The sequence below is a fragment of the Scomber scombrus genome, chromosome 10 (assembly GCF_963691925.1).
Source record: "Scomber scombrus chromosome 10, fScoSco1.1, whole genome shotgun sequence".
NCBI classification, from domain to species: Eukaryota; Metazoa; Chordata; class Actinopteri; order Scombriformes; family Scombridae; genus Scomber; species Scomber scombrus.
In genome coordinates, this window is record NC_084979.1 from 3087647 (window position 1) to 3111188 (window position 23542).

Below are 23542 nucleotides of genomic sequence, written 5' to 3' on the forward strand. Positions count from 1 at the left end.
TTGATTATAGTGGTACCTATCAGCTCCGGTGACCGCGGCGCAGCTGTAACGTGCCGCTGACGGACCCAGTGGAAATTGGGCTTTAAAGCTGCTGATCCAGCTGTGATCAGATGCAGCTGTGATCAGATGCAGCTGTCATCAGAAATATGATATTGCTTCACTTCATGTGACACTTCAGAGTTCAGAGGATCATGTTTGATATTCGTAGCATTAAATAATGCTGTTAGACAAAAGCCAAATATGAAGCTACAAAAGCTCTTCAGTGAAGCTAAAGTTTAAACATTAGTGTTGTTTAACAGTCTGGTTTATCTGCTGCTGCTTTACATTAACAGTAATGTTCATGTAACTTGATAGTTTGTATAGTTTGACTGCTGACACATTCACTGTGTTGTTTGTCCACAATTACTGTCATCAACATCATTTAAGTTAATGTTCTGCTTTTTATATTTTTCAGAGTGAGTGAAGGAATAAAGACAGAGGAGACAGAAGTGAGGAAGAACTGCAGGATGTATCATCAATGGTCGAAGGAAAACAAGGAGAAAATAAACAACTGATTCAAGAAAGAAGAGAGTGCAACTGATTCTACATTTAAAGAAAAAGGAGAAAGAGAAACACACAGAGGCAGATGGCCTCTGATGGAGACATGAACATATTCAAAGCAGAAGGCAGAAAAAACTGGTACAGTCTGACTCACACCTGTATGTAGATGAATTAATGTTCTAGTAAATATTTTAAAAAGCACAATGTGTTATCCAAATATGAACAAAAGTCAATGTACAAGATTAAAATCTGCTATAAAAGGACTTACAGATCTTTTACAGATCAGTACTGACACTACATAACTACTCTATTAACATGATGTTTCCTTAAACTGACAGATGGTTTCAGTTATTAGAGAACACAAAATGCTGATTCATCAATCATCTGACTGATTCATCTATAAATCAAACTGTCTTAATTTAACTTTTAGTTTGAGTCAATTCATTTTCAGTTCAGGATGATTTGTACTAAGGTGAACTAGAACTTTTAATACAATGAATATGTTTAACTGCTGTCTGTTAACTAAATGTTAATGTACATGTTCTCTTCTTTGTTTCCAGGTATCCTCTATTTGAATTAGGATTGTAGGTTTCATCTCATTCTGGATATCACTTACAGTCTGTGGAGTTGATGAAAACTGCTAACATGTCATATGAAAAGTATTGGAGAAGAAAACCTTTGAACACTTTAACGTTTCTGGTAAGAACATTTGTGTCAGAAACAACAATCTTCTTTTCTCTTACCATCAGTTTGTACATTACATTACTCATCTATGTCATTCAGACATAGAAAAATGAATTTTAGTGGGAAAAAGATTAAAGGTTAGAGGTTAAAAGAAAATTGTGCAATTCAAAGTGTTTTGTTGTGTACTGGAGAAGTAATGTCAATGTCTTGAATTACACAAAGTCTCTGTTAATGTTCATTGTGTCTCTGTTTACAGATAATCATGATGAATGTCTTCAGTGTTCTTAGCTTCACATGTCATCCTGCTGAGTACTTAATTGGGAAAGAATGTTGTCCTAAGTGTCCTCCTGGTAAGATAAAACTAAATTAAGTTTTTACTTCTTCAATTCTTTTTGTTACACTGTTTAGAGATTCAAGTACTTGGAATTATAAATTGGTGAATTACAAAGTACAAGAACCAGTAAGATAGAAAAACCTGACTTGATGGTTTTAATTTGATCTGAGAGAGAGAGAATGTTATTTCACATATAGTGCTCAAAGCATTTTAAAAATTGAATTTGATTAGCAATCCAATTAATAGACACAATATATCACTCAAAATAAGAAAAATGATTTGTTTTGTTTTTTTACAGGAAGTCTAGTGGAAACAGATTGTACAGAGTACAGAACTACATCCTGTCTGTCCTGTATTGATGGAAGCTTCATGCATGTACCAACAGCACGTAGAGAGTGCTTCTTCTGTATAAACTGTGATTCAGGTAAACTTGTGTTTTCTATCATTAGTAACAGATACACATATAGAGACAGTTCCATAGTCTGATATTAAATATGATCCTTGACTTGAGATCAGAGTTATGTTTCTCTCTGCAGTTAAAGCTCCACAAACTACCATAGTTTCAACTGATTAAAATGGTATATGTACATTAATGTAAGCAGCAAGGACCCGTCAGGTGAAAATACTAGGAGTTTTTTTTCTCACTGTAAATACCCACAACATGTCCTGCCCTATCAGGATTTTACATCAGTGAATGACTGGGTAACATTATGTAGTAAAGGGTAATAATAATGTTACTATAGAGCCACCTTCTGGAGTGATGTTAAACTAACCAGGGGACTAACCTGTCTCTATGTGTCAGCTCTGTGATAGACTGCTAACATGTGTAGGATGTACTCATCTATCACCCAGTGTCAGCTGCAACCCTTTAAATGAATAAGCTGTATACAGTGCCTTGCAAAAGTATTCATACCCCTTGAACTTTTCCACATTCTGTCACGTTACAACCACAAACTTAAATGTATTTTATTGGGATTTTATGTGATAGACCAACACAAAGTAGCGCATAATTGTGAAGTGGAAGGACAATGATACGTGGTGGTCAAGATTTTCTACAAATAAAAATCTGAAAAGTGTGGCGTGCATATGTATTCAGCCCCCTTTACTCTGATACCCCTAAATAAAATCCAGTACAACCAACTGCCTCCAGAAGTCACCTAATTAGTAAATAGAGTCCACCTGTGTGTACTATAATCTCAGTATAGATACAGCTGTTCTTTGAAGGCTTCAGAGGTGTGTTAGAGAACATTAGTGAACAAACAGCATCATGAAGACTAAGGAACACACCAGACAGGTCAGAGATAAAATTGTGGAGAAGTTTAAAGCTGGGTTAGGTTATAAAACATATCCCAAGCTTTGAACATCTCACAGAGCACTGTTCAATCCATCATCCGAAAATGGAAAGCGTATGGCACAACCGCAAACCTACCAAGACATGGCCGCCCACCTAAACTGACAGGCTGGACAAGGAGAGCATTAGTCAGAGAAGCAGCCAAGAGGCCCATGGTAACTCTGGAGGAGCTGCAGAGATCCACAGCTCAGGTGGGAGAATCTGTCCACAGAACAACTATTAGTCGTGTACTCCACAAATCTGGCTTTAATGGAAGAGTGGCAAGAAGAAAGTCATTGTTGAAAGAAAGCAATAAGAAGTCCTGTTTGCAGTTTCCCACAAGCCATGTAGGGGACACGGCAAACATGTGGAAGAAGGTGTCTGGTCAGATGAGACCAAAATTGAACTTTTTGGCCTACATGCAAAACGCTATGTGTGGCGGAAACCTAACACTGCACATCAACCTGAACACACCATCCCAACCATGAAACATGGTGGCGGCAGCATCATGTTGTGGGGATGCTTTTCTTCAGCAGGGACAGGGAAGCTGGTCAGAGTTGATGGGAAGATGGATGGAGCTAAATACAAGCCAATCCTGGAGGAAAGCCTGTTAGAGGCTGCAAAAGACTTGAGTCTGGGACGGAAGTTCACCTTCCAGCAGGACAACGACCCTAAACATACCGCCAGAGCTACAATAGAATGGTTCAGATCAAAGCATATTCATGTGTTAGAATGGCCCAATCAAAGTCCAGACCTAAATCCTATTGAGAATCTGTGGCAAGACTTGGAAATTGCTGTTCACAGACACTCTCCATCCAATCTCACTGAACTTGAGCTATTTTCCAAAGAAGAATAGACAAAAATTGCAGACTGTAGATGTGCAAAGCTGGTAGAGACATACCCCAAAAGAGTCGCAGCTGTAACTGCAGTGAAAGGTGGTTCGACAAAGTATTGACTCAGGGGGGCTGAATACATATGCACGTCACACTTTTCAGATTTTTATTTGTAGAAAATCTTGACCACCACGTATCATTGTCCTTCCACTTCACAATTATGCGCTACTTTGTGTTGGTCTATCACATAAAATCCCAATAAAATACATTTAAGTTTGTGGTTGTAACGTGACAAAATGTGGAAAAGTTCAAGGGGTATGAATACTTTTGCAAGGCATTGTAGCTGATGGATGGATGAATAAACAGAATTGTCCAACATCAGAAGATATGATGTCATGGTTCTGATATTCAGTATATATTGAGCAGAGAAATAACAAAATGTAAACAATGTATGTGAGTGATGCAGAACTTTATAGTCTGGTAGTGTAACTTTGTACTAAATATGATGATGGAACATCAATTAGAATTATTTAAGGCAGTTTTTATTTATATAGCGCATTTCATACACAGTGGCAACTCAATGTGCTTTACATAAAAACAATGACTGATTTCCAAACACAGTGTCTCATGAATTTATTAATGAATAAAATCAGGTCACATTTCCTTTGGATGACATCATTTCATCATTTTGTTTTTCTCTACTAGATGTATTAGTTACTTCATGTGTAATCTTGATGTGTTCACAGGTTCTGGTTTGAGGATAAAGACATCATGCACAACATTATCAAATACAGTTTGTGAACCTCTGGATGGATTCTATTGTACAGACTCTGATAAAGACAACAAACACAACTGTATAGCAGCACAGAAACACAAAAGCTGTGAACCAGGACAATATATCAGCCACAAAGGTTGGTTTTCCTAAGTTTGAAATGATAACACCAAACATTCTTTAAAGAGCAACTTAACACAAGAGTAGAAATGTGTGCACTTTAATAGTTTTATGATTATATGGAGGAATGATGAGTTATTATTGTGTACAACTGAAACATGAAATGATTCATCCAGCAACATAACTCATATTAGAGTAGGTATAATAATAAGTAAGTAAAAAGAGGTGAATTATAATTATAGTTGTTAATAATGATTGTGTGAGGGTCTAGGGTCTTTTAAGGTTAAATGACTGAGATGCAAACACAAGAAAACACCAACAAGTTCACTTTTAGTTACAAACACATTTATTACTAATACTACATCTACAAGTACTAAACATTATAACATTTTACTAACAAGACACGAGAGAAAGAAAACTGATACACAAGGTAAGGTGTATCCTGACCTATCACCCCTGAATATGATGACTCCATTAATCAAAGTATTTACAATTTAACAACAATATTATTCCTAATTTTGTATTTTAATAGTATCTTAAACTTTCTGTGAGTGAAACAAGCAGAATGATTGTAAACCAGATGTTAGTGTTATTAAACATGATGGAATTATGTTAGTGGAACATTTCTCAGCTTAAAGGCAGTGAAATAAAAGCACATGATAACACACAGTGATATACACATATATCAATATACAATATTAAGAGAGAGTGTGTGTGTGTGTGTGTGTGTGTGTGTGTGTGTGTGTGTGTGTGTGTGTGTGTGTGTGTGTGTGTGTGTGTGTGTGTGTGTGTGTGTGTAACATGTTTGGTGTGGATTGATCTGGTGTTTCAGTGTGTATGTATGTCACTGGGACATGGCATGTTGACATGTTGACATGTTGACATGTTGTGCAGTAAGTTCTTGATGTTGATGACTTACAAGTTGTCTAAGGCTCTTATGCTGCTTTGTCCAGTGATCAGTTCTTGTTACTGTTCTTTAATGATGCTCGTCAAATAATTGAAATCTAAACAGTCAACAGTTTGTTGAAAGTGTTTTTTTAGATTCACTTCATATCTGTTGTATTTGTGCAGGAACGGCCTTCACAGACACTGAGTGCACTCACTGCAGTAATGACACATTTTCAGATGGGACATCTACATCTTGTCAGTCACATACAAAGTAAGTGAAACAACAGATAGTCAAAGTTATTACAACTGCAGTAAACGTAATATATCTCTAACTGTTCCTGTGATGTGTTTCCCTCCATTATTCCAGATGTGATTCACCAAATCTTCAGCTGATAAAAGCAGGAACTGCTTCAACTGATGCACAATGTGGAGAACATAGTTCAAACACAGCAGTAATTCTGGTCCCTGTCATTGGGGCAGTTGTTGTGACACTTCGAGTAATAGCACTTGGGATATTTCGATTTTGGTATGAAAAAAAAAAAAGTTCTCAAAACTCAGGTAAGATTTGTATGAATTAAATAATCATCATAGTTCTGTAAGATGATCATAGTTTTTGTCACATCATAATGTTATTAAGATGATTTCTCATTGATATTGTTTTAATATAGAAGAAAGAAGAAATGATGAAGATGCTGCAGAAAGGGTATGTTCAGAATCACAAACAGGTTTTTTGTCATGTATGTTTGTCCATAAAATGAATTTGCAGACAATCAAAACATTGTATTATTTTTTTTAACAATGAATACAGTTTATCATGCTGTATGTACTCTAACTGAGGTCACTCATATTTCATTTAAAAGGAACCTCTGAGAAAACAGGGCTATCAGCAGTGTGAACAGTTCCAGGTAAGACAGTGATGTATTCTTTGAAATGTTCCTGACTTACACTCTGTGATGTCTTTACAAGTCTGCATGATGCTTCTGCTTTAGATAAATGTATTTCTATCCCCAGGTTGAAATCAGTCAGCCATGATGTTCACCTGACAGCACTGTCCAGGATACTGGAGCCTGTCCTCAGACACACTGGATGCTAACCTGTCACCAGTCAATCACATACAGAGCAGCTCAATCAATCTTTATTTATACAGTGCTAAATCACAACAAAAGTCATCTCAAGGCACTTTACATATAGAGCAAGTCTAAACCAGACCCAACCGTCCTCCATGAGCAGCACTTGGTAACAATGGCGAGGAAAAACTCCCCTTAAATGGGAAGAAACCTCAGGCAGAACCAGGCTCATGAGTCATGAGGTCACACCAGTCTATCACAGAGAAACTGCATGTGTTTAGTCTGCAGGAGGAATGGTAAATGTGTATGTTTGTATGTATATAGTGCTTTTCTAGTGTTTTCGAAAGCGCTTAACACTACATACCTCATTCACCTATTCACACACTGATGGCAGGACACCACACAGGGTGGTCATTAGGAGGTTGACAGCAACAGGAGCAGATTGGGGTTAAGTATCTTGCCCAAGGACACATGGACATGTGGACTGGAGGAGCCGGGAATAGAACCGCCACTCTTCCAATTGGTGGAAGACTGCTCTACCTCCTGCACGCAGACATGAGGAGGATGTACAAACTGTGGGATTGTTGTATATGTTGTTGGGCCTCGCAGGCAAAAGCAGACCTGACTGCAAACACTAAGTCAAAGTACTCCAAACGGACTTCAACTCCCATCATGCTCTGCTCAACTTCGTGCGCCTAAGCTGTTCACAGAGCTGCGAGGAAGAGATCAGTACATACATTAACTGTAACCAAGTCACACAATTTTCTTTGTGTTCCACTGAGCACATTACAGGATCTAAAGACAACATCTACTGTACATCATTAGATCATCTTCATTTATTGTTGTTCAGTATTCTGACTGTGTGGGGAAGAAAGCTTCTCCCTCATCCTCTCTGTCTTTACTGCCTGAAATTATCATTTCTATGAAATTAATTATAAAGACAGTAATTAATGAACTGATAAAGAAAATGAATAAAAATACATTTGATGACTTAATGTTTCAATTCATTTTTTTCATTTGTGTATTCATTGAATTCTTTGTATTCATTTCAAGTGTTATAAGTGATACACTGAACCTTAGAGAAAGGAATATGTTAAAAGAACAATATGTATGATAAGCTAGTGTAATGTGAACATGGAATTCAAAGAGCATAAATATACAGCAAAAAATTAATAGTGGGGGAAATAAGTATTGAACGCATCAACATTTTTTTCAGTAAATATATTTCCAGTGAGGTATATACCAGACTTTGGTGTTAACTCAAGAAATCCACATATATAAAAAAAATAGAAACAAAAAAGCCCATAAATAAAGTTATGTGTAATAAAGTGGAATGATAGGAAAAAAAAATATTGAACACACTAAGAAAGAAAGCAGTAGGCTACACAAAGGCAAGGAAAGTAACCAGCTGAAATCCATAAGTAGTTAGAAAGTAATTCTACCTCCGATCTGTGCACATTAATATCAGCTGGGTTACTACATAATGATGATCTATAAAAAGGTTTTTTGTCACAAAGGTGTCACACAAGAAACATGATGGGTAAAAGCAAAGAGTACTCCCAAGACCCTTGCAACCTGATTGTTGCGAAACATTTCAATGGAACTGGTTACAGACGTATTTCAAAATTCCGGAATCTTCCAGCAAGCACCATTGTGGCCATTATCTGGAAGTGAGAGGAACATCACTCCACCCTCAACCAGCCACGCACAGGAGCTCCTCACAAGATTTCCGATCAGGGAATCAGAAGGATAGTCAGAAGAGTAGATCAAAGACTTGTAGACACGGGTCCAACTGTTACAGAGAAAACTAATGGTAATGCACTCCACCGCCAAGGCCTCTATGTTTGTTTTGGACACGCCTATGAAATTCTGCTTGTCAGACGAAACCAAAATGAACTTTTTGGCTTACATACTACACACTATGTTTGGAGGAGAAATGGCACTGCACATCACCTGAAAAACACTATAAAAAAGTAAAGTTTGTAGGTGGAAGCATCATGGTGTGGGGCTGTTTCTCATCTCATGGCATTGGCAGACTTCATAGAATTGAAAGAACGATAAATGGAGACATGTACCGGCTGCAATATCTACCAGGATGATGAGGATGAGACGTGGGTGGACCTAGGACAACGATAAAAAAACAGAGCAAAGGAAACTCTCAATTGGTTTAAGACCAGATTTTGTTTTGAAGAAGTGTCTTGAAGCTGTCATTACAAAGGCTTCTCTAAAGTATAATATGTACATATCTATATCGACAAATGCTATACTTTAACATTACTTTTGTAACTTAATCTAAACTTTATCCACTGCCATTCAGTTACGAACAAATAGCAGTAATAATAGCCTGACAGTAGGATGGAAAGGTGGCTCTGACTTATATACACATCATATAAGTTGGCTCACAATCACAGCTAATAGACTATAATGTGCCTTTGTTAGTAGACATACACTTGCAGATTTGTGTATATGCGCTTATAAGATGATTGCGGGTTTTTAAAAGGGTGTAACAGTGACAACAGGAACACTCAAAACTACTTGGAAAGTGAGGCGTCTCAGTGCCACCTCTCTGCACTGCATACACACACAGCTGGAATGATTGCAGCTTTGTTTCTCAACGCCCTGTGTGCGGTGATGGAGCAACAGCGCCCTCCTCTGGTGACAGCTGAGAGGAAAAAGCTTACAGCACCTGGTATTCCCAGGCGGTCTCCCATCCAAGTACTAACCATACATAAGCGAACTAAGCAGCTGCTTAGGGCCCCGTGACCACTAGGGGGCCCCAAGAGCAGAGCAATTGACTTAAGAAAGAAAAAAGTAATTAATGTTTTATTTCCATGTGTTTTATTTCCATGGGTGATGATTCATATATTATCAAATGTGCATTTTTGTACAAAAAAACAACAACAATATTATGTTAGCAGAGAGGCAGTAGGAAACTACTTCCTACTGCCTCTCTGCTCGAAATGTCAGAGCTGCGCTAGTAACGTGTGCAGTGCACACTGAGCATCCAGGAGCTAGGGGCAGGTGAATAATGTTGTAAAAAAGGATCTACCCTTCTGGGGCAGAAAAAAAAAAAGGAAGAGGAGGAAAACAACAAGATAAAGGTATGTCTTGGTAATGTAACATTTGGTGTAAAGGAGAGTTTGAAAAGTGTCCTCAAATTAGGAAAGTCCCTAATTATTGTTGATATTTTGTTCCAACTACGTTAGCCTAATAGCAATTTAGCTAGCTAACGTTTTTATGTTTGTGTAATAATTTGAATAAGTTGATTCTCAGTTTTATTCTGGGTCGATTTTTGGCATCAAAACAACGTTTTTGATTACAACGTTTGATAGCATATGACAAGGGACATGTTTTTCATCTCAGGTCCATCTCTATCCTTTGCTACATCCTCTGTGCCCACTGTCCTCTCTGCAACCTCAGCTGTGCCTGGTAAGTTAACAATAAAACAGCCTTTAATTGCTCAGTGCACTGCAGAATATTTTTTAAATATAAGATATAATCATATGACAAGGGACATGTTTTTAGACAAATGCGTTTTATTTCAAAACCTCTCAAGCAATGTTCAGTTGTTCCACTGGCAGTTTGTTTTCCTATTAACTATAGCTGTACTTTTTTATTTAGAAAATAAGATGCATAATTTTCAAGTGTAATATGACTATAACATAGCTAGCTTTTTATGTTGTTGTTTTTCATCTCAGGTCCATCTCTATCCTCTGCTCCACCCACTGTCCCTTCTGTGTCTTTTGCAACCTCAGCTGTACCTGGTAAGTTAACAATAAAACAGCCTTTATAATTGTTCAGTGTACTGCAGAATATTCTGAGATGAATAATTTTATCCAAAATATTAATTTAATTTCCCTATAGGTCCTTCATCTTTGGTCATCGAGACTGATGTTTCATCTACTTCTTCAGCGTCCAGTTTGCAGCCTGTACCTCTACCGCCAGTAGACCCAGCTGAGTGTCCCTCTTTCCTGTCAGACTACTTTATATTTTATTTATAAACCATTTGTGTCTCCTTGTTTCAGGTGCCTCTGTTGATTTACATCATTATTTAAGTATTTGTCTGATGTTCTTTAAATTAATTTTATTTACTGTCTGTTTTTGTACATTTGCTGTTGCAGTTTATTTAAAACAAAACATAATAAAGCAGATTGTGTTTACAGGAAACTATTGGTTTATTTTGTGACTTTTAGTTGGCCTAGATGAAATTCAGTATCCCACTTAGTACTATATCACTTTGAATATTAAGTGTAAATCAACCCCAGGCTGCTCTTGCAGCTGAATTTTCTACCATTTCAGATTAAAAACCATAGATGGGTAAAACATGCCAGGCTGCTCTTTGAGGTTTTTTGTATTGATTCTCTGTGTGGCCAGTAGGGGGAGTTGCTGGCTTTGCCAAATATTAATTGAAAGATATTTCTGTAAATTTGCAAATCTGGTGTCTGCTTCCATGGCATTAATCACTGTGGATTACAATCTAACTACAACAAAAAGTTATCACATTTAGTGTATTCGTAATTACAGAGTAGAATAAGTAGAATATGTTTATAGTAGGTGTGTGAATGATCAATAATCATTATTATTGGCAGTAATAGAGGGCCCCAAAATCAAATTTTGCTTAGGGCCCCATGGAGGCTTGGGCCGGCCCTGCTGCTTAAATTCCGAGATCGGGCGTGTTCAGGGTGGTATGGCCGTAAGCGAAGAAACAGCCAGCAGAAAGCCCATTTAAAGCTACGCCAGGGCCCGTTATACCCGTCCTTGTCACTGAAGGAAATTAAATGGAACATTTCACACATTCTATTCGCTCTACACATAATACACGTCACATATAGCGGATACCACCATACCATCAGCCACATATACCTAATCTTTACACTTTATTCCACATCATTCCTACCTACAGTGCCTTCAAATACTCATTGATATCTCACATATTTACCGTATACTACCTATTTGCCCATATTATAATTATTTCTAAGCCACAAAATCCTCCATTCATTCTGTGTCATAATCAGTATTGTAATCAGCTTCTCCTCAATCTCTCTGTCTTTACCTTCAGGCTGCAGAGGATTTTCCTGTACACTAAGGTGACCAGATTTCTGAAATGAAAATCGGGGACATTTTCAATGTGGCGGTGAAAAATCATTAAATATTATGATTATGAAATAAAAAATGGGGACAAGTACTTTTTCATGTATTTTAACCAGCTTTTATTACACAAAAGGACCAGGTTAATAAATCAAAATATCAGCACCCACAAATATCATGTATCAGTAGCGCACAGCAGTGTCAAAAACACAAATATTAAATATATATATATACATGAGAAAAAACATCTCTTCCAAAGTTAAGTGTCATGTGCAAAGACAGCTACCAGACCAGTAGCTAGTAAATATCATCAAGATGTAATTAATAATAATTACCAAGTCAAAACATATGAGTATATTAATATTATACATGACTCAGTGCATCAGCTAATCAGATGGTCTGCATTTATAACTACTATAGTCATTAGTTACTCACACAGCCCGACACAAAATACAGCAGTTAGCCTATCACACACAACTATCAACCATTGATTTATTATTAATTTATTTATTATTTTTAACAGAGCCTCAGGTCCCTATGCCTACAGGAAAATCATATGTTACCAAAGCAGTCTTCCACCTTCCCCTCTTCCAAAACAGAGCCACATACAATGTCATCACCTGGTAATCTCATGCTAACGTTAACGTTACAGCTTCACTAATGACAGATATGAAAACATTGTCATAATGTTAACATTCACTGACTTTTATAAAGTTACGTTAGGTCTGCAGTTCAGATAAACAAATTCATACTTACTTTAACGTTACATCACTTCTCACACACACACACACACACACACACACACACACACACACACACACACACACACACACACACACACACACACACACACACACACACACAGCCAAGTCTACTGCCAATTCACACAAAATAAATAAGTTCATACACAACATACCATTTATCGCGGCCGCTGGTCTTCTTTTCTATCCTTTTTCCCGCCTCTAGATTGTTGTTGTTGACGCTGCTGCGTCTGGTCGTACGTCCTGATAACGTCTGTACGTCATATGACGTCTTCTCTGGCGATGCGTTAAATGGCTACCGTAATAACTGGTGTTTGAGTCTGCGCACATTTTTCCCCCATTCAGTGTCAAAATCGGGGACATTTTCGGGGACAGCTTTGACCGGGGACAGGTCACCCAAAACAGTGAATGTCCCCGGAAATTGGGGACGTCTGGTCACCCTACCCTATGGCGCAAAAAACAAAACCTGGATAAACAGAAAATAGGAAGAAAAAACCTGGCGTAAGGAATGTTGTATGAGTAGTTTAATATTGTTTCTCCATCTCCTGATGGCAGTCATTCTCTCGCTTCATGGCCGTGGGCCCCGAACGAAAAAGAAAATGGATTGCATTTTTACTTATTTAAAGTGTGACATATTATGCTTGCAAGAAACGAAATGGGACGATAACATTGTTAATTATGTTACCAGACAATGGAAAGGCAGTGTGCATTGTGCAGATGGGAATGCTTTGGCACGTGGAGTGGCTATCTTAATTAAAGAAAATGTGTTTGAAAAAGTGGAGTGTGTATATAAGGATCCAGAGGGCAGATTTCTGGTTGTGGATGTAAAAGAAACCTGTAAAATTTACAGAGTAATAAATGTATATGCACCGAATGAAGAAAAAGAAAGGAAACTTTTTTTCAAACAAATTGAAAAATTGTATACGCAAAATTCGGTCATAATAGGTGATTTTAACGTGGCGTTGGGTAAAAATGATATTTCAGTCAACAACGTTTTTAAGAGAGATGGCAGCAGACAGATTCGATTTAAATCAATGAATGAAAATAATCTTGTTGATTTATGGAGGTTATTACATTCTAATAAAAAGGAGTTTTCTCGTAAACAGGTGGTGGAAGGAAAACTGAAACAGTCAAGAATCGACTTGCGTTTAGCCACACCAGCTATAGTTTCTCAAACAGCAAATATAACTTATTCACCAAATAGTTTCAGTGACCATTCATTTCTGGAGGTAAGGTTGAGGCGTCCAAGAGGGCCCAGAAATGGAGGACTATGGTGTTTCAACTGCGGCCTGCTAGAAGAAGAAAGGTTTAAAACGAAAGTCAACAAAATACTCAAAGCTATGTCAGAAGAAATGCCATTTGCAGATGATTTATTGCAGTGGTGGGAGGAAGCCAAACAGAGACTCAAGAGTATGTATAAACTATAGTAAGCAGAAAAGGTGGTTAGAAACTAAAGAAGAGAATGAAATAAGAGGGGATAAGGGAAGAAGTGGAAAAGATGGAAGAGCAACCTAACCATGACATTAGTAAATATGTGAACTTAAAAAGCCAACTAGATCAAATGGAGATAAAGAAATGTAGAGGGGCCATAGTCAGAAGCAGAGCTAGACATATTTTGGAGGGAGAAAAATGCACTGCATATTTTTTAGGACTGGAAAGAAAGAAACAGGCAAAAACATTTATTACTGAATTAAATAATGATAAACAGAAACAGAAGAAATCTTGGACACAGTACAAAAGTATTATCAAAATCTGTTCACTAGTGAAAAGATACAAGAAACTGAAATGCAAGAAACCATAGAAAGTTTAGGGAAAAAAATATCATTAGAAGATAGAGAATGGTGTGATTCTTCAATAGACATCAAAGAAATAGAATCAGCTATTGATCAATTGAAAAAGAATAAAAGTCCTGGATTAGATGGTTTTTCAGGAGAATTTGACCAAGCTTTCAAAAGCGGTTTGGTTCCACTCCTTTTCAAGGTGTATAGCAACATGGTAATTACAGGTAGCGCTCCTGACACCCTGACACTTGGTCTGATAACTATTTTGTATAAGAATAGAGGGGACAAAACCCGGCTGGAAAATTACAGGCCCATTACCGACTACAAAATCCTCACAAAAATACTGGCAAACCGGCTGAAAACAGTCATAGCATCCATAGTCAACTGGTCTCAAGCTTTCAGCATTCCTGGGCGAGACATCACAGACACTATCTTATCTGTCAAAGAAGTTATTAATCAAATGACCAAACAGGGGGGAATTTATTTAGGAGTGGATTTGGAAAAGGCTTTTGACAGAGTAGAACATAACTTCTTATGGGCAGTGTTAAGGAAAGTTCGGATTCGGCAATACATTCATAAACTGGATCAAATTGCTTTACGACAATGCAACCAGTTGTGTTAAATGTAATGGCCATATAACAGGCAGATTTCCAATTCAAAGATCAGTTAGGCAGGGCTGTCCCCTCTCCTCTCTATTGTACAGCCTGATAGCTTAATTAACCAGGACAGACAGATAAAAGGAGTAGCATCTCCTTCAGGAACAGAAAACGGAATTTTGCAGTACGCAGATGACACACATATTACATTACAGGATGAGGAAAGTATGGACAGAGCATTAATACAACTCTCAACATACAGTAAAGCATCAGGAGCCAAAATTAACGCAAATAAATCAGAAATTATGTATTGTGGAGGGGCTGTGAGTACACCGGGCAAATGGCAGTTTAGAGAGGCAAAAGATGATGTCAAGGTCTTGGGAGTGCACCTGGGACAGGATCAGGGAGCTGCAAGAGACAAAACTTGGCAAGAACTGCTTAGGAAAATGAATAGCAGGCTGGCATTGTGGAAGATGAGGGGGCTCACACTGAGAGGGAGGGTGATTGTCGTCAACTCCCTTGTGCTCTCAACGCTGATTCACACTTGAACAGTTCATGATATGCCCGGACAGATACTAACGAGTATCAATAACAGTATTACGGCATTCCTTTGGGGTAGTAAGAAGAACTTAATAGCACATAAAACGATAATCAACAGTTATGGGAATGGAGGGCTGAAATTAGTCGATATCACCACAAAAAAACTTACATTAAGAATAAAGTTAATCAAGAAATATCTACAGGATTCTCTGAATTATGCATGGAAAGATTACTTTCACAAATCTCTCTTATCTATAGGTCACTGCAGGGAATACAATTTATGTCAAAATCTTTCAAGAAAACAATACACTCACCTTGTTCCGTTTGAACAGGAAATCTTTGAGGCTTGGGGGTTGGCACGACCACTCCTCAAGGTGCAGATTGAAAGTAGAGCCCAGCTGATGCGGGTCCCCATCTTTCACAACCCAGAGCTCACACACTCAGGCAGCGTCCTGTCACGTAGCTCCCTGACAGCAGCGGGTTTTAATACGTTAAATGAGATTATGGAAAATGGGAAAATAAGTAAGGGGAAAATCTTAGTGGGGGTTAAATCAAAAAGGTTAAAGATAAGTAGGAAAGAGATTGAACGACTTTGCAATGAAATAGCTGCTGCACTGCTTCCTGAATGGAGGAAGGCCTTTTTCAAGGTGCAGGATGGGCCTCTGGGTTTCCTCCTGTGCCTCCCAGATAAGTCAACCTCACTAACGTCAGTATCTACAAAAACCTGGTATCAGTTACTCCTGTCAAAGCTGGTGAGGAGGCCGTCTGCTGAGGCAGCATGGCAAACGGCTTTTCCCAGCCGAGACCCAACATCAATCTGGAAAACCCTACAAATTCCGTATATGTCACACCCATCATTTGATTTGGATTTTAAATTGAGGCACAGGAGGATATTCACTGGTGTTGTCCTGCACCAAATCCACAAAGAACTATTTAGTAGGACGTGTGTAATTTGTAACACCGGAGAAGAGGATTTATTTCATTTGTTTGTTGATTGTGTATGTTTATTTGATTTTTTGGATTTTGTTAAATTCTGTGACTCTGACGGAAATTGGACATGGACACTTTAATTTGGAATCAAAACAAACACATTGTCACAGAACCGGACTGTTATTAACACCATACTAACACTTGCAAGGAAAGCTATCTGGGATCGCAGAAATGTCGCATCACATGAAAAACGAACAATAGATGTCAAACAATTATGGATTTCTTATATCAAAGCACACTGGCAAACAATGTACACAATGGACTCTGATTGTTTTACTGATACATTCTGTAAAAACACAACCATCTGCCAAGTCCCTGTTACTGATCACCTCTTTTTCGTTATTTAGTTTTAGTTTGGTTGTTATTTATTTACTTATTTTTATTTTTTCTATTTTGGTTTGTTACTGGATTGTCAGTGGAATGTATGACTCTGAAGGAAACTCTTAACATGTTCTTTTTGCATTTGTATATGTTTGTAAATATGTAATCAGGAATTATTTTTTGATAATGAAAAAACAAAACAAAAAAAAGAACACGCCCGATCTCGTCTGATCTCGGAAGCTAAGCAGGGTCGGGCCTGGTTAGTACTTGGATGGGAGACCGCCTGGGAATACCAGGTGTCATGAGCCCACTAACAGCCACATATTATAGTTTTAGATCTTTCTGTATCATTGTATTGACATTTTGAGTTAGATTTTTATATTGTATTTTGTTTTGCTTTTTGATTGTTTTTTTCTTTCTTTTTTTTCTTTCTCCCATCAATGTTAATTCTGTAACTAAATGTAATGTCAAATGAAATATCAGCGGCAAATATTAGACCTGGCTATAAATATTTTCAAAAGGAATATCAGTAACATGTCATTTAGATGTGGTTGGCTTTCCTTTAAGAGGATTGAGTCATAAAACGATTTGTGCTTGCTTTGTTTCTTTAATAAAGGAGCTTTGACTTAGTTTTTGTGTACATATTAATTAATAAACCCTGTGATTGCAAAAGTAGTTTGGTCACCAGTGGAGTTTTTGTTTCTGTGTTGATATGCTGACTAATCATTTGCTAATTTGGCAGAATTACTAATTTGCTAGATGCAATTTGTTTGTAAATTCATAATGAATGAATTCACAGGTTAATACGGCCAATGAAAATACTTTTTCAGTATGTTTGCTATCTTGCCAAATCCACAAAAACATTGGGAAAAGACATCCCAAGTGAGTCAGTGATAATACAAAGAAAAAAAGATCCTTGAGAAAATAAGGACTCCTCTGGGTTGCAACGTACCAAACATTGTTCCAATCCAGATTATTTATGCACATCTTTAGCATATTAAACTTTCACACTTTTCTGCATTTAAGGTCTCCCTCCTTTTTTCCTTTGTATTATTAATACATAACATATTTGTTCTTTTGAATTCTTCAAAAGTTCTCAGCAGTCAATTTGTTACAGATCAACTCAACTTTTATGTATTACCTAAGAAGCTCAGTTTAACAATCTACTACAAAGATAAAATTGACACTGTTACGGTGTGTTCAGGTAACAAATCAGGTCAAAGGCACTTGTAATTTAAAGTATACTTTATTTTATCACAAATGCAAATCTTGTATACAGTTCATCTTACACCACAAAATAAAACCATTTAGAAGACTTACAAATTAGTTGGTTTTAAAAGATGACTTATGTGTTGCTTAAAGGGTTTAAAGAGTGTTAAATCAGCAGATTAGGTTTTCCCTTCCACCTCTTAAACACCCTTTCAACCTACCAAACTTTAAATTGCACATTAAGTCACACAAAACCGACTGCGGGCTACATATTGTCATCACTGTTTTTGTTTTATTAAAAACGTTGCTGAATATGCACTCATGCCCGTGACTGCTCTTCAATATCCTGTATGGTCTCCGGCAGGCACCTGTTACGTGTCTCTGGTAGTGTTCTTGCTACAATAGCCCCCAGTAAAGCTGCAGAGCACAGGACAAGCTGCGGGAGGTGCTTCCACACCTCATCCAGAAGAAGGATCAGAGGAGCCACTGCTACACCAAATCGAGCCATGAAGGAGTTGAAGCCCATACCATTCTGCCTAAAACACATTTATAGACAAAGGAAACTGTGTGACTTCAGCTGCTACTCTGTTAACAAGAAAGATAACAGTATGTACAACAATAACAGTATGATATAGTACATGCATTTTAGGTTACAAATCCATGAAAAGTTTTTAGGCTGACAGAAGAATGATTCATAGAAAAACATGCACAGTTACCTCACTACAGTGGGATATAGCTCTGAGCTATAGAGTATAACAGTTGCAAACGATGCAGAGGCAAAACCTTTGCCAATAACTGCTACCACTGTTCTTACAACCGACATATCTGAGAGAAGATATTTGAGAGGACAAAAAAATAAATGTATTGTTAGAGTTTGTATAATCTTAAACAACAAAATGACCAAAGGCTTAGATGTAAGTCTGGAAATAAATGAATATCCACCTTTAGGTACGATAATGTTGATTCCGAGACAGAGTCCAGATAACAGTAGAGCTCCCACCTCGGTACATCTCCTGCCTATCTTATCCAGTAAGAAGTAAACTGATACTTTGGCTGGGAGCTCGATTACAGCGTAGGTAAACTGAGTGAGGTAGATATTGAGCCCAAAACCTGTGATGTTGAAGCTGATACCATAAAATGATGTTGCCACACAGAACCTTAAGAAAGAGAAATTGCAAACCTTTTTTTAAATGACTCTAATCCAAAAAAATGAACGCAAACATTTTGCAACTTAAAATCGTAAAACATACAGACCAAAGTGTGCCAGTACGCAGGGCCAGTTTCCTCATTTTTGGTGTTCGTATCAGATCGAGGTAGGAGTATACCCGATCTCTTTTCTCTGTCACAATCGTGGACAATGTCTGAAAGAATGCCAGGCAACATTATTTTCTAAAACATTTGACATAAAAAAAAAAAGAAGAAAAGAATAATTTACAGGCACAAGATTATGTCATTGACTCTTATTTGCTGACTTCAACATCTGGAATATCCTAACCTCTGTATTAAGGTTGTCAGTTAACCCCTCTGTTCGATTTATCTTGGCACATTTTTTCAAATAGGTCTGAGCTTGTTCCAGCTTTCCGTTGGCAATGAGCCACCTGGCTGACTCTGGCATCCACCTGATGTTAAAGGCAAAGATGTTTTTTGTACTTGGGTTACATCACCAACAAATGGGGTTGATTTTGTGCATAACAACAAAACAACGAAGAATACAAAAGAAAAACAGAGTTGTTGTCGACACTGAATTCTGCAAGATCCCAAAAGTTTAATGAGGCAACATTTCTATCATCAAAATATGTATTTTTGTCTGTATTTCTGTGTTTATCTGTATTTATCACCTGCTTTCCCATCAATGCTTGTAGAGAAATAACAAAATTAGCATTCAAACTATCTCTTTTTCTTATATGTCATCATCATCTTCTTTATCCGGGGTCGGGTCACGGGGGCAGCAGCCTAAGCAGGGAAACCCAGACTTCCCTCTCCCCAGCCACTTCGTCCCGCTCTTCCCGGGGGATCCCGAGGCGTTCCCAGGCCAGACGAGAGACATAGTCTCTCCAGCGTGTCCTGGGTCTTCCCCGGGGTCTCCTACCCTTTTCTTATATATTAATCTTAAATCTTGGTACTCAAAGTACAAACCCTCAAGATAAAGACTTATTGCAAGTGCTTCTGTTGGACTAAACGTTTTGATATTTTTAGTCTTACCTCCAGGTGATGATAGCCAAGATTAGAGGTGAGGTGACACTAAGAATCAGCCACCGCCAATCAGTCACGAAGTAAGCAATAGCTGCAAATCCTGTATTCCCAAATGTCCAGGATAAGTTGTCAATCACTCCCACCAACTTCCTGTGCTCGATGTCTACCCACTCCACGCCTGTAAAAAACAAGGAGCTTGTCACTTTGCAAGGATCAGAGAAAAGCTTTACTACAACGCTTTTTAGAATTTATAGGCCTGCATTTGGTAAGCCTGAATTCTGAAATCAACACGATAGAATTTACACTTTAACCCAGAAATTCAAATATATATAATTACTAAGGACTGATGAGATAATCACAATGCCAGTGATACAAAACCCAGTGAAGAACCTCAGCACTATGAACATCACGTAGGATGAAGAAAAAGCACTCGCAACAGCAAACAGCATTCCTGACACATATGACACCAGCAGCATGATCCTTCGGCCAAACCTACAGAAAGTCAGGAAATTTCCAAATGTCATTTATCGATGGGTTGAAACACTTGGTAATTAAATATTTAGGTTGACAGCCAAGCTGCAATACCTGTCACTCAGACTGCCAAAGGACATGGCTCCGAACATCACTCCAACAAAGAAGATGGTAGTAGTTACTTTGTTTTTCCCTCTTTCATCACACACCAGGTCCCACTTGTACAAAAACAAAAAAAAAGAAAGAAAAAAGGATCAGAAAAGTTCAAAATGTGCTCATGATGGTGAAGAAGTGCTTTTAAGTTTGTTTAATATTGTACAAATGAAAGAAATTTAAGTCACCTCTGAGGTCAGAGTAGACTTGAAAGTGCTGTTATCGTACACCCATCCATTCTGGCAGGACACTGTAGGTAGGTCAGTTATGTCGGAGGAGTTGGACAGCAGTTGATACTGAGGCTCTGCAAACATCATACAGGAGCTCAGAGTCCCATCCTCCTGGACTGGGATGCTAACAGCGAGCCTCTCCGGCAGGGATAACTTGCTAAAAATACCTCCATCATCCAGAGAGCTGATGTCGCAGTGGTGAGAGGGAACAGCTGCTATGAAGTTGTTTAACATGAAGTGGCACGGCAAAGCGAAGCGGCCAATGAAGCTGATTACAATGATCATCTTCTGAAATCTTCCAAATCCATTTATATCAGAGAGAATATTCTCAAACTTCATGGTGGCCCAATATGTGTAAAATATCTTCCTTTAAAACTGGAAAAAAAATCTTCATATGACAGCTACACTACAAGTAGACGGACAACTCGCCACCAGACAAGACACCAGACAAGACACCAGACAAGGCAACCTTTGGCACTTGACTATCCCAAGGGCTTCATGATTACAGCCGAAATAAGTGAATATTTTACCTCACTTAACCACTAAAATAACTCTTGTCTATGTCACTGTGAACTGTGCATTCATGGTAACAATTAGAGCAGGATTGTCAGTATGTGGCTAAATCAGTCATCATTTTATTTTATTTCCATTTACTTCCTAAATATTGTTTCTTTATTGCATTATATGGCATATAAAAGTAGCCACAAATCTGTACTTTGGATGCAAAATTCAGCATTGTTACAATCAAGAACATTTTTTCAGGAGAGGAAAGGAATTTATCCCAAACACAAAACACACACAATGTTAGTTTGAAAGTAAGCAGCTAACTTTGTGCATATTGTTAAATGCAGTTGCTTAATGGTCAACAATGACCCAAAACAGACAGTGTTTACTCAGGGGTTAAAGAGTCAGTTTGAATCTCCAAACACAACTCTCACTGGCATACCATAAGAAAAACTTTGACTTTTTGAACAAAGCTTTGTCATGTGTAACAGTGGAAGACTTGTTCTGTGTAACTCGCCCCTACACACCTAAATACATAAATGTGAAAAGAGTCAGGCCAAAAGAATTATGTGTAGGTCATTCACTGCCTTAAACAGCAAATATGTCAACATTCGTATCATTACACATATTTAGGTATTATGAACACCATGTCTTCGAGCTATGAAGAGTTAAAATAATGTCACCATTAAAATTCAGTGTATTTATGCAGCCACACATTCTCACAGAGATACAGTACTTCACTGTAAATGATTTCCTATGCTAAAATGGAACTGGTTCTAACTGTCAGAGTGACTTTCACTAATTAAATCCAGGCCAGGTGCTGTCCTTAAAGGTCAGTTTTCATGTTTTGAAACATGGTAATGCTAGGTAAGAAAGTGAAGCAGCAGTATGTTTATGTTTATTTGTACATTAATTGAAACATATGCATATATAGGCATGAAAGGGTTAATGAGAAGGTATGAGTACCTGTAGCCTCAGGCGGCTCCAATGAACTCTGCTGTTTCATTCTGTGGCTACTGTCCTCACAGCGCACTGCTGAAAAGTCAAGACAGCTTTTTTAAATGAGATAATGCATAATGACACACCACTGGTTAACAGAGTCAATATATATTGATAATGGGGTTTCTGAAAAATGTTTATAAAGGCTATGACACACAGACTAAATTGTAATATAGTGGACCCAATGCATGAAAAGGTTAGACTTTACATGCATAATCACATTGTGAAGTCTAGTTGCTAATGAAAACAGTCATATGTTAAAAACAAAAATCTAAGTAATAATTTTCTATATCATGGTAAGGATGGGTAATGATAGAGAGAAATGTTAATACTCATTATTATGAATGTGTTTTCATATTAAGTGTTGTCCTTTGCACACTTGGCAGAATGGAGGATTGTGTGCTTTAGTAAATAATTATTATTTGGGCAAATAGGTAGTGTGGTGTAATTAAGAAAATTACCCAAGACTGTTAAATTCAAAATTCCTTTATTTTGAAGGTGTGTGTTTTATTTTGTATTTCTGATTTCCTGTGGGTGGGGTTTTTTCCTGTTGTGCTGCAGTTGTGGCCATTTTGAAGAAGCACATGTAGTAGTTAATGCCATCTCTATTATCCACCCATCTTCTGTTCGTTCATGGAGTATTGCCAGTGAGTATATTTCATTTAATAACTTAAGACCTAATTTAGGGACAATATTATTATTTGTTTTGTGCTGAATTTATTTATTGCATTTTGTTATGTGTTTGTTATTTCAGTTTTACCTTTTCTTCATTAAAAGTACCTGCCAAGTACAACACATCATCTGTTCATTGGAGGAAAACTTTTTGAAGGAACGAGTTTAGCTTGCTGTTTCATGTTAGATGAGAACAGTATAGGTAGTTTACGGTAAATATGTGAGATATCAATGAGTATTTGAAGGCACTGTAGGTAGGAATGATGTGGAATAAAGTGCCAAGATTAGGTATATGTGGCTGATGGTATGGTGGCATCCGCTGCATGTGACGTGTATTATGTCTACAGTGAATAGAATGTGTGAAATGTTCCATTTAATTTCCTTCAGTGACAAGGACGGGTATAACGGGCCCAGGCGTAGCTTTAAATGGGCTTTCTGCTGGCTGTGTAGAAGTACCGCATCTCGG

The 23542-nt window shown here is 37.7% G+C and overlaps 2 protein-coding genes across 2 annotated transcripts; one reads left to right on the forward strand and one right to left on the reverse strand.

Moving 5' to 3' along the window:
- The first annotated feature begins 460 nt into the window (after positions 1-460).
- LOC133987258 (tumor necrosis factor receptor superfamily member 5-like) lies at positions 461-7267 on the forward strand. Its single transcript, XM_062426565.1, has 8 exons — positions 461-678; positions 1101-1239; positions 1481-1574; positions 1857-1982; positions 4468-4632; positions 5685-5772; positions 5869-5998; positions 7178-7267. The coding sequence occupies exons 2-8, from the start codon at positions 1171-1173 to the stop codon at positions 7265-7267; spliced, it is 762 nt and encodes a 253-aa protein (XP_062282549.1). The 5' UTR covers positions 461-678; positions 1101-1170.
- Positions 7268-18062: 10795 nt separating this feature from the next.
- On the reverse strand, positions 18063-21240 carry LOC133988097 (solute carrier family 22 member 7-like). The gene is made up of 9 exons (XM_062427638.1): positions 20860-21240; positions 20633-20736; positions 20385-20539; positions 20057-20225; positions 19350-19473; positions 19109-19215; positions 18797-19011; positions 18571-18679; positions 18063-18390 (listed from the first exon to the last, which is right to left on the reverse strand). The coding sequence occupies exons 1-9, from the start codon at positions 21238-21240 to the stop codon at positions 18174-18176; spliced, it is 1581 nt and encodes a 526-aa protein (XP_062283622.1). The 3' UTR covers positions 18063-18173.
- Between the last annotated feature and the right edge of the window lie 2302 nt (positions 21241-23542).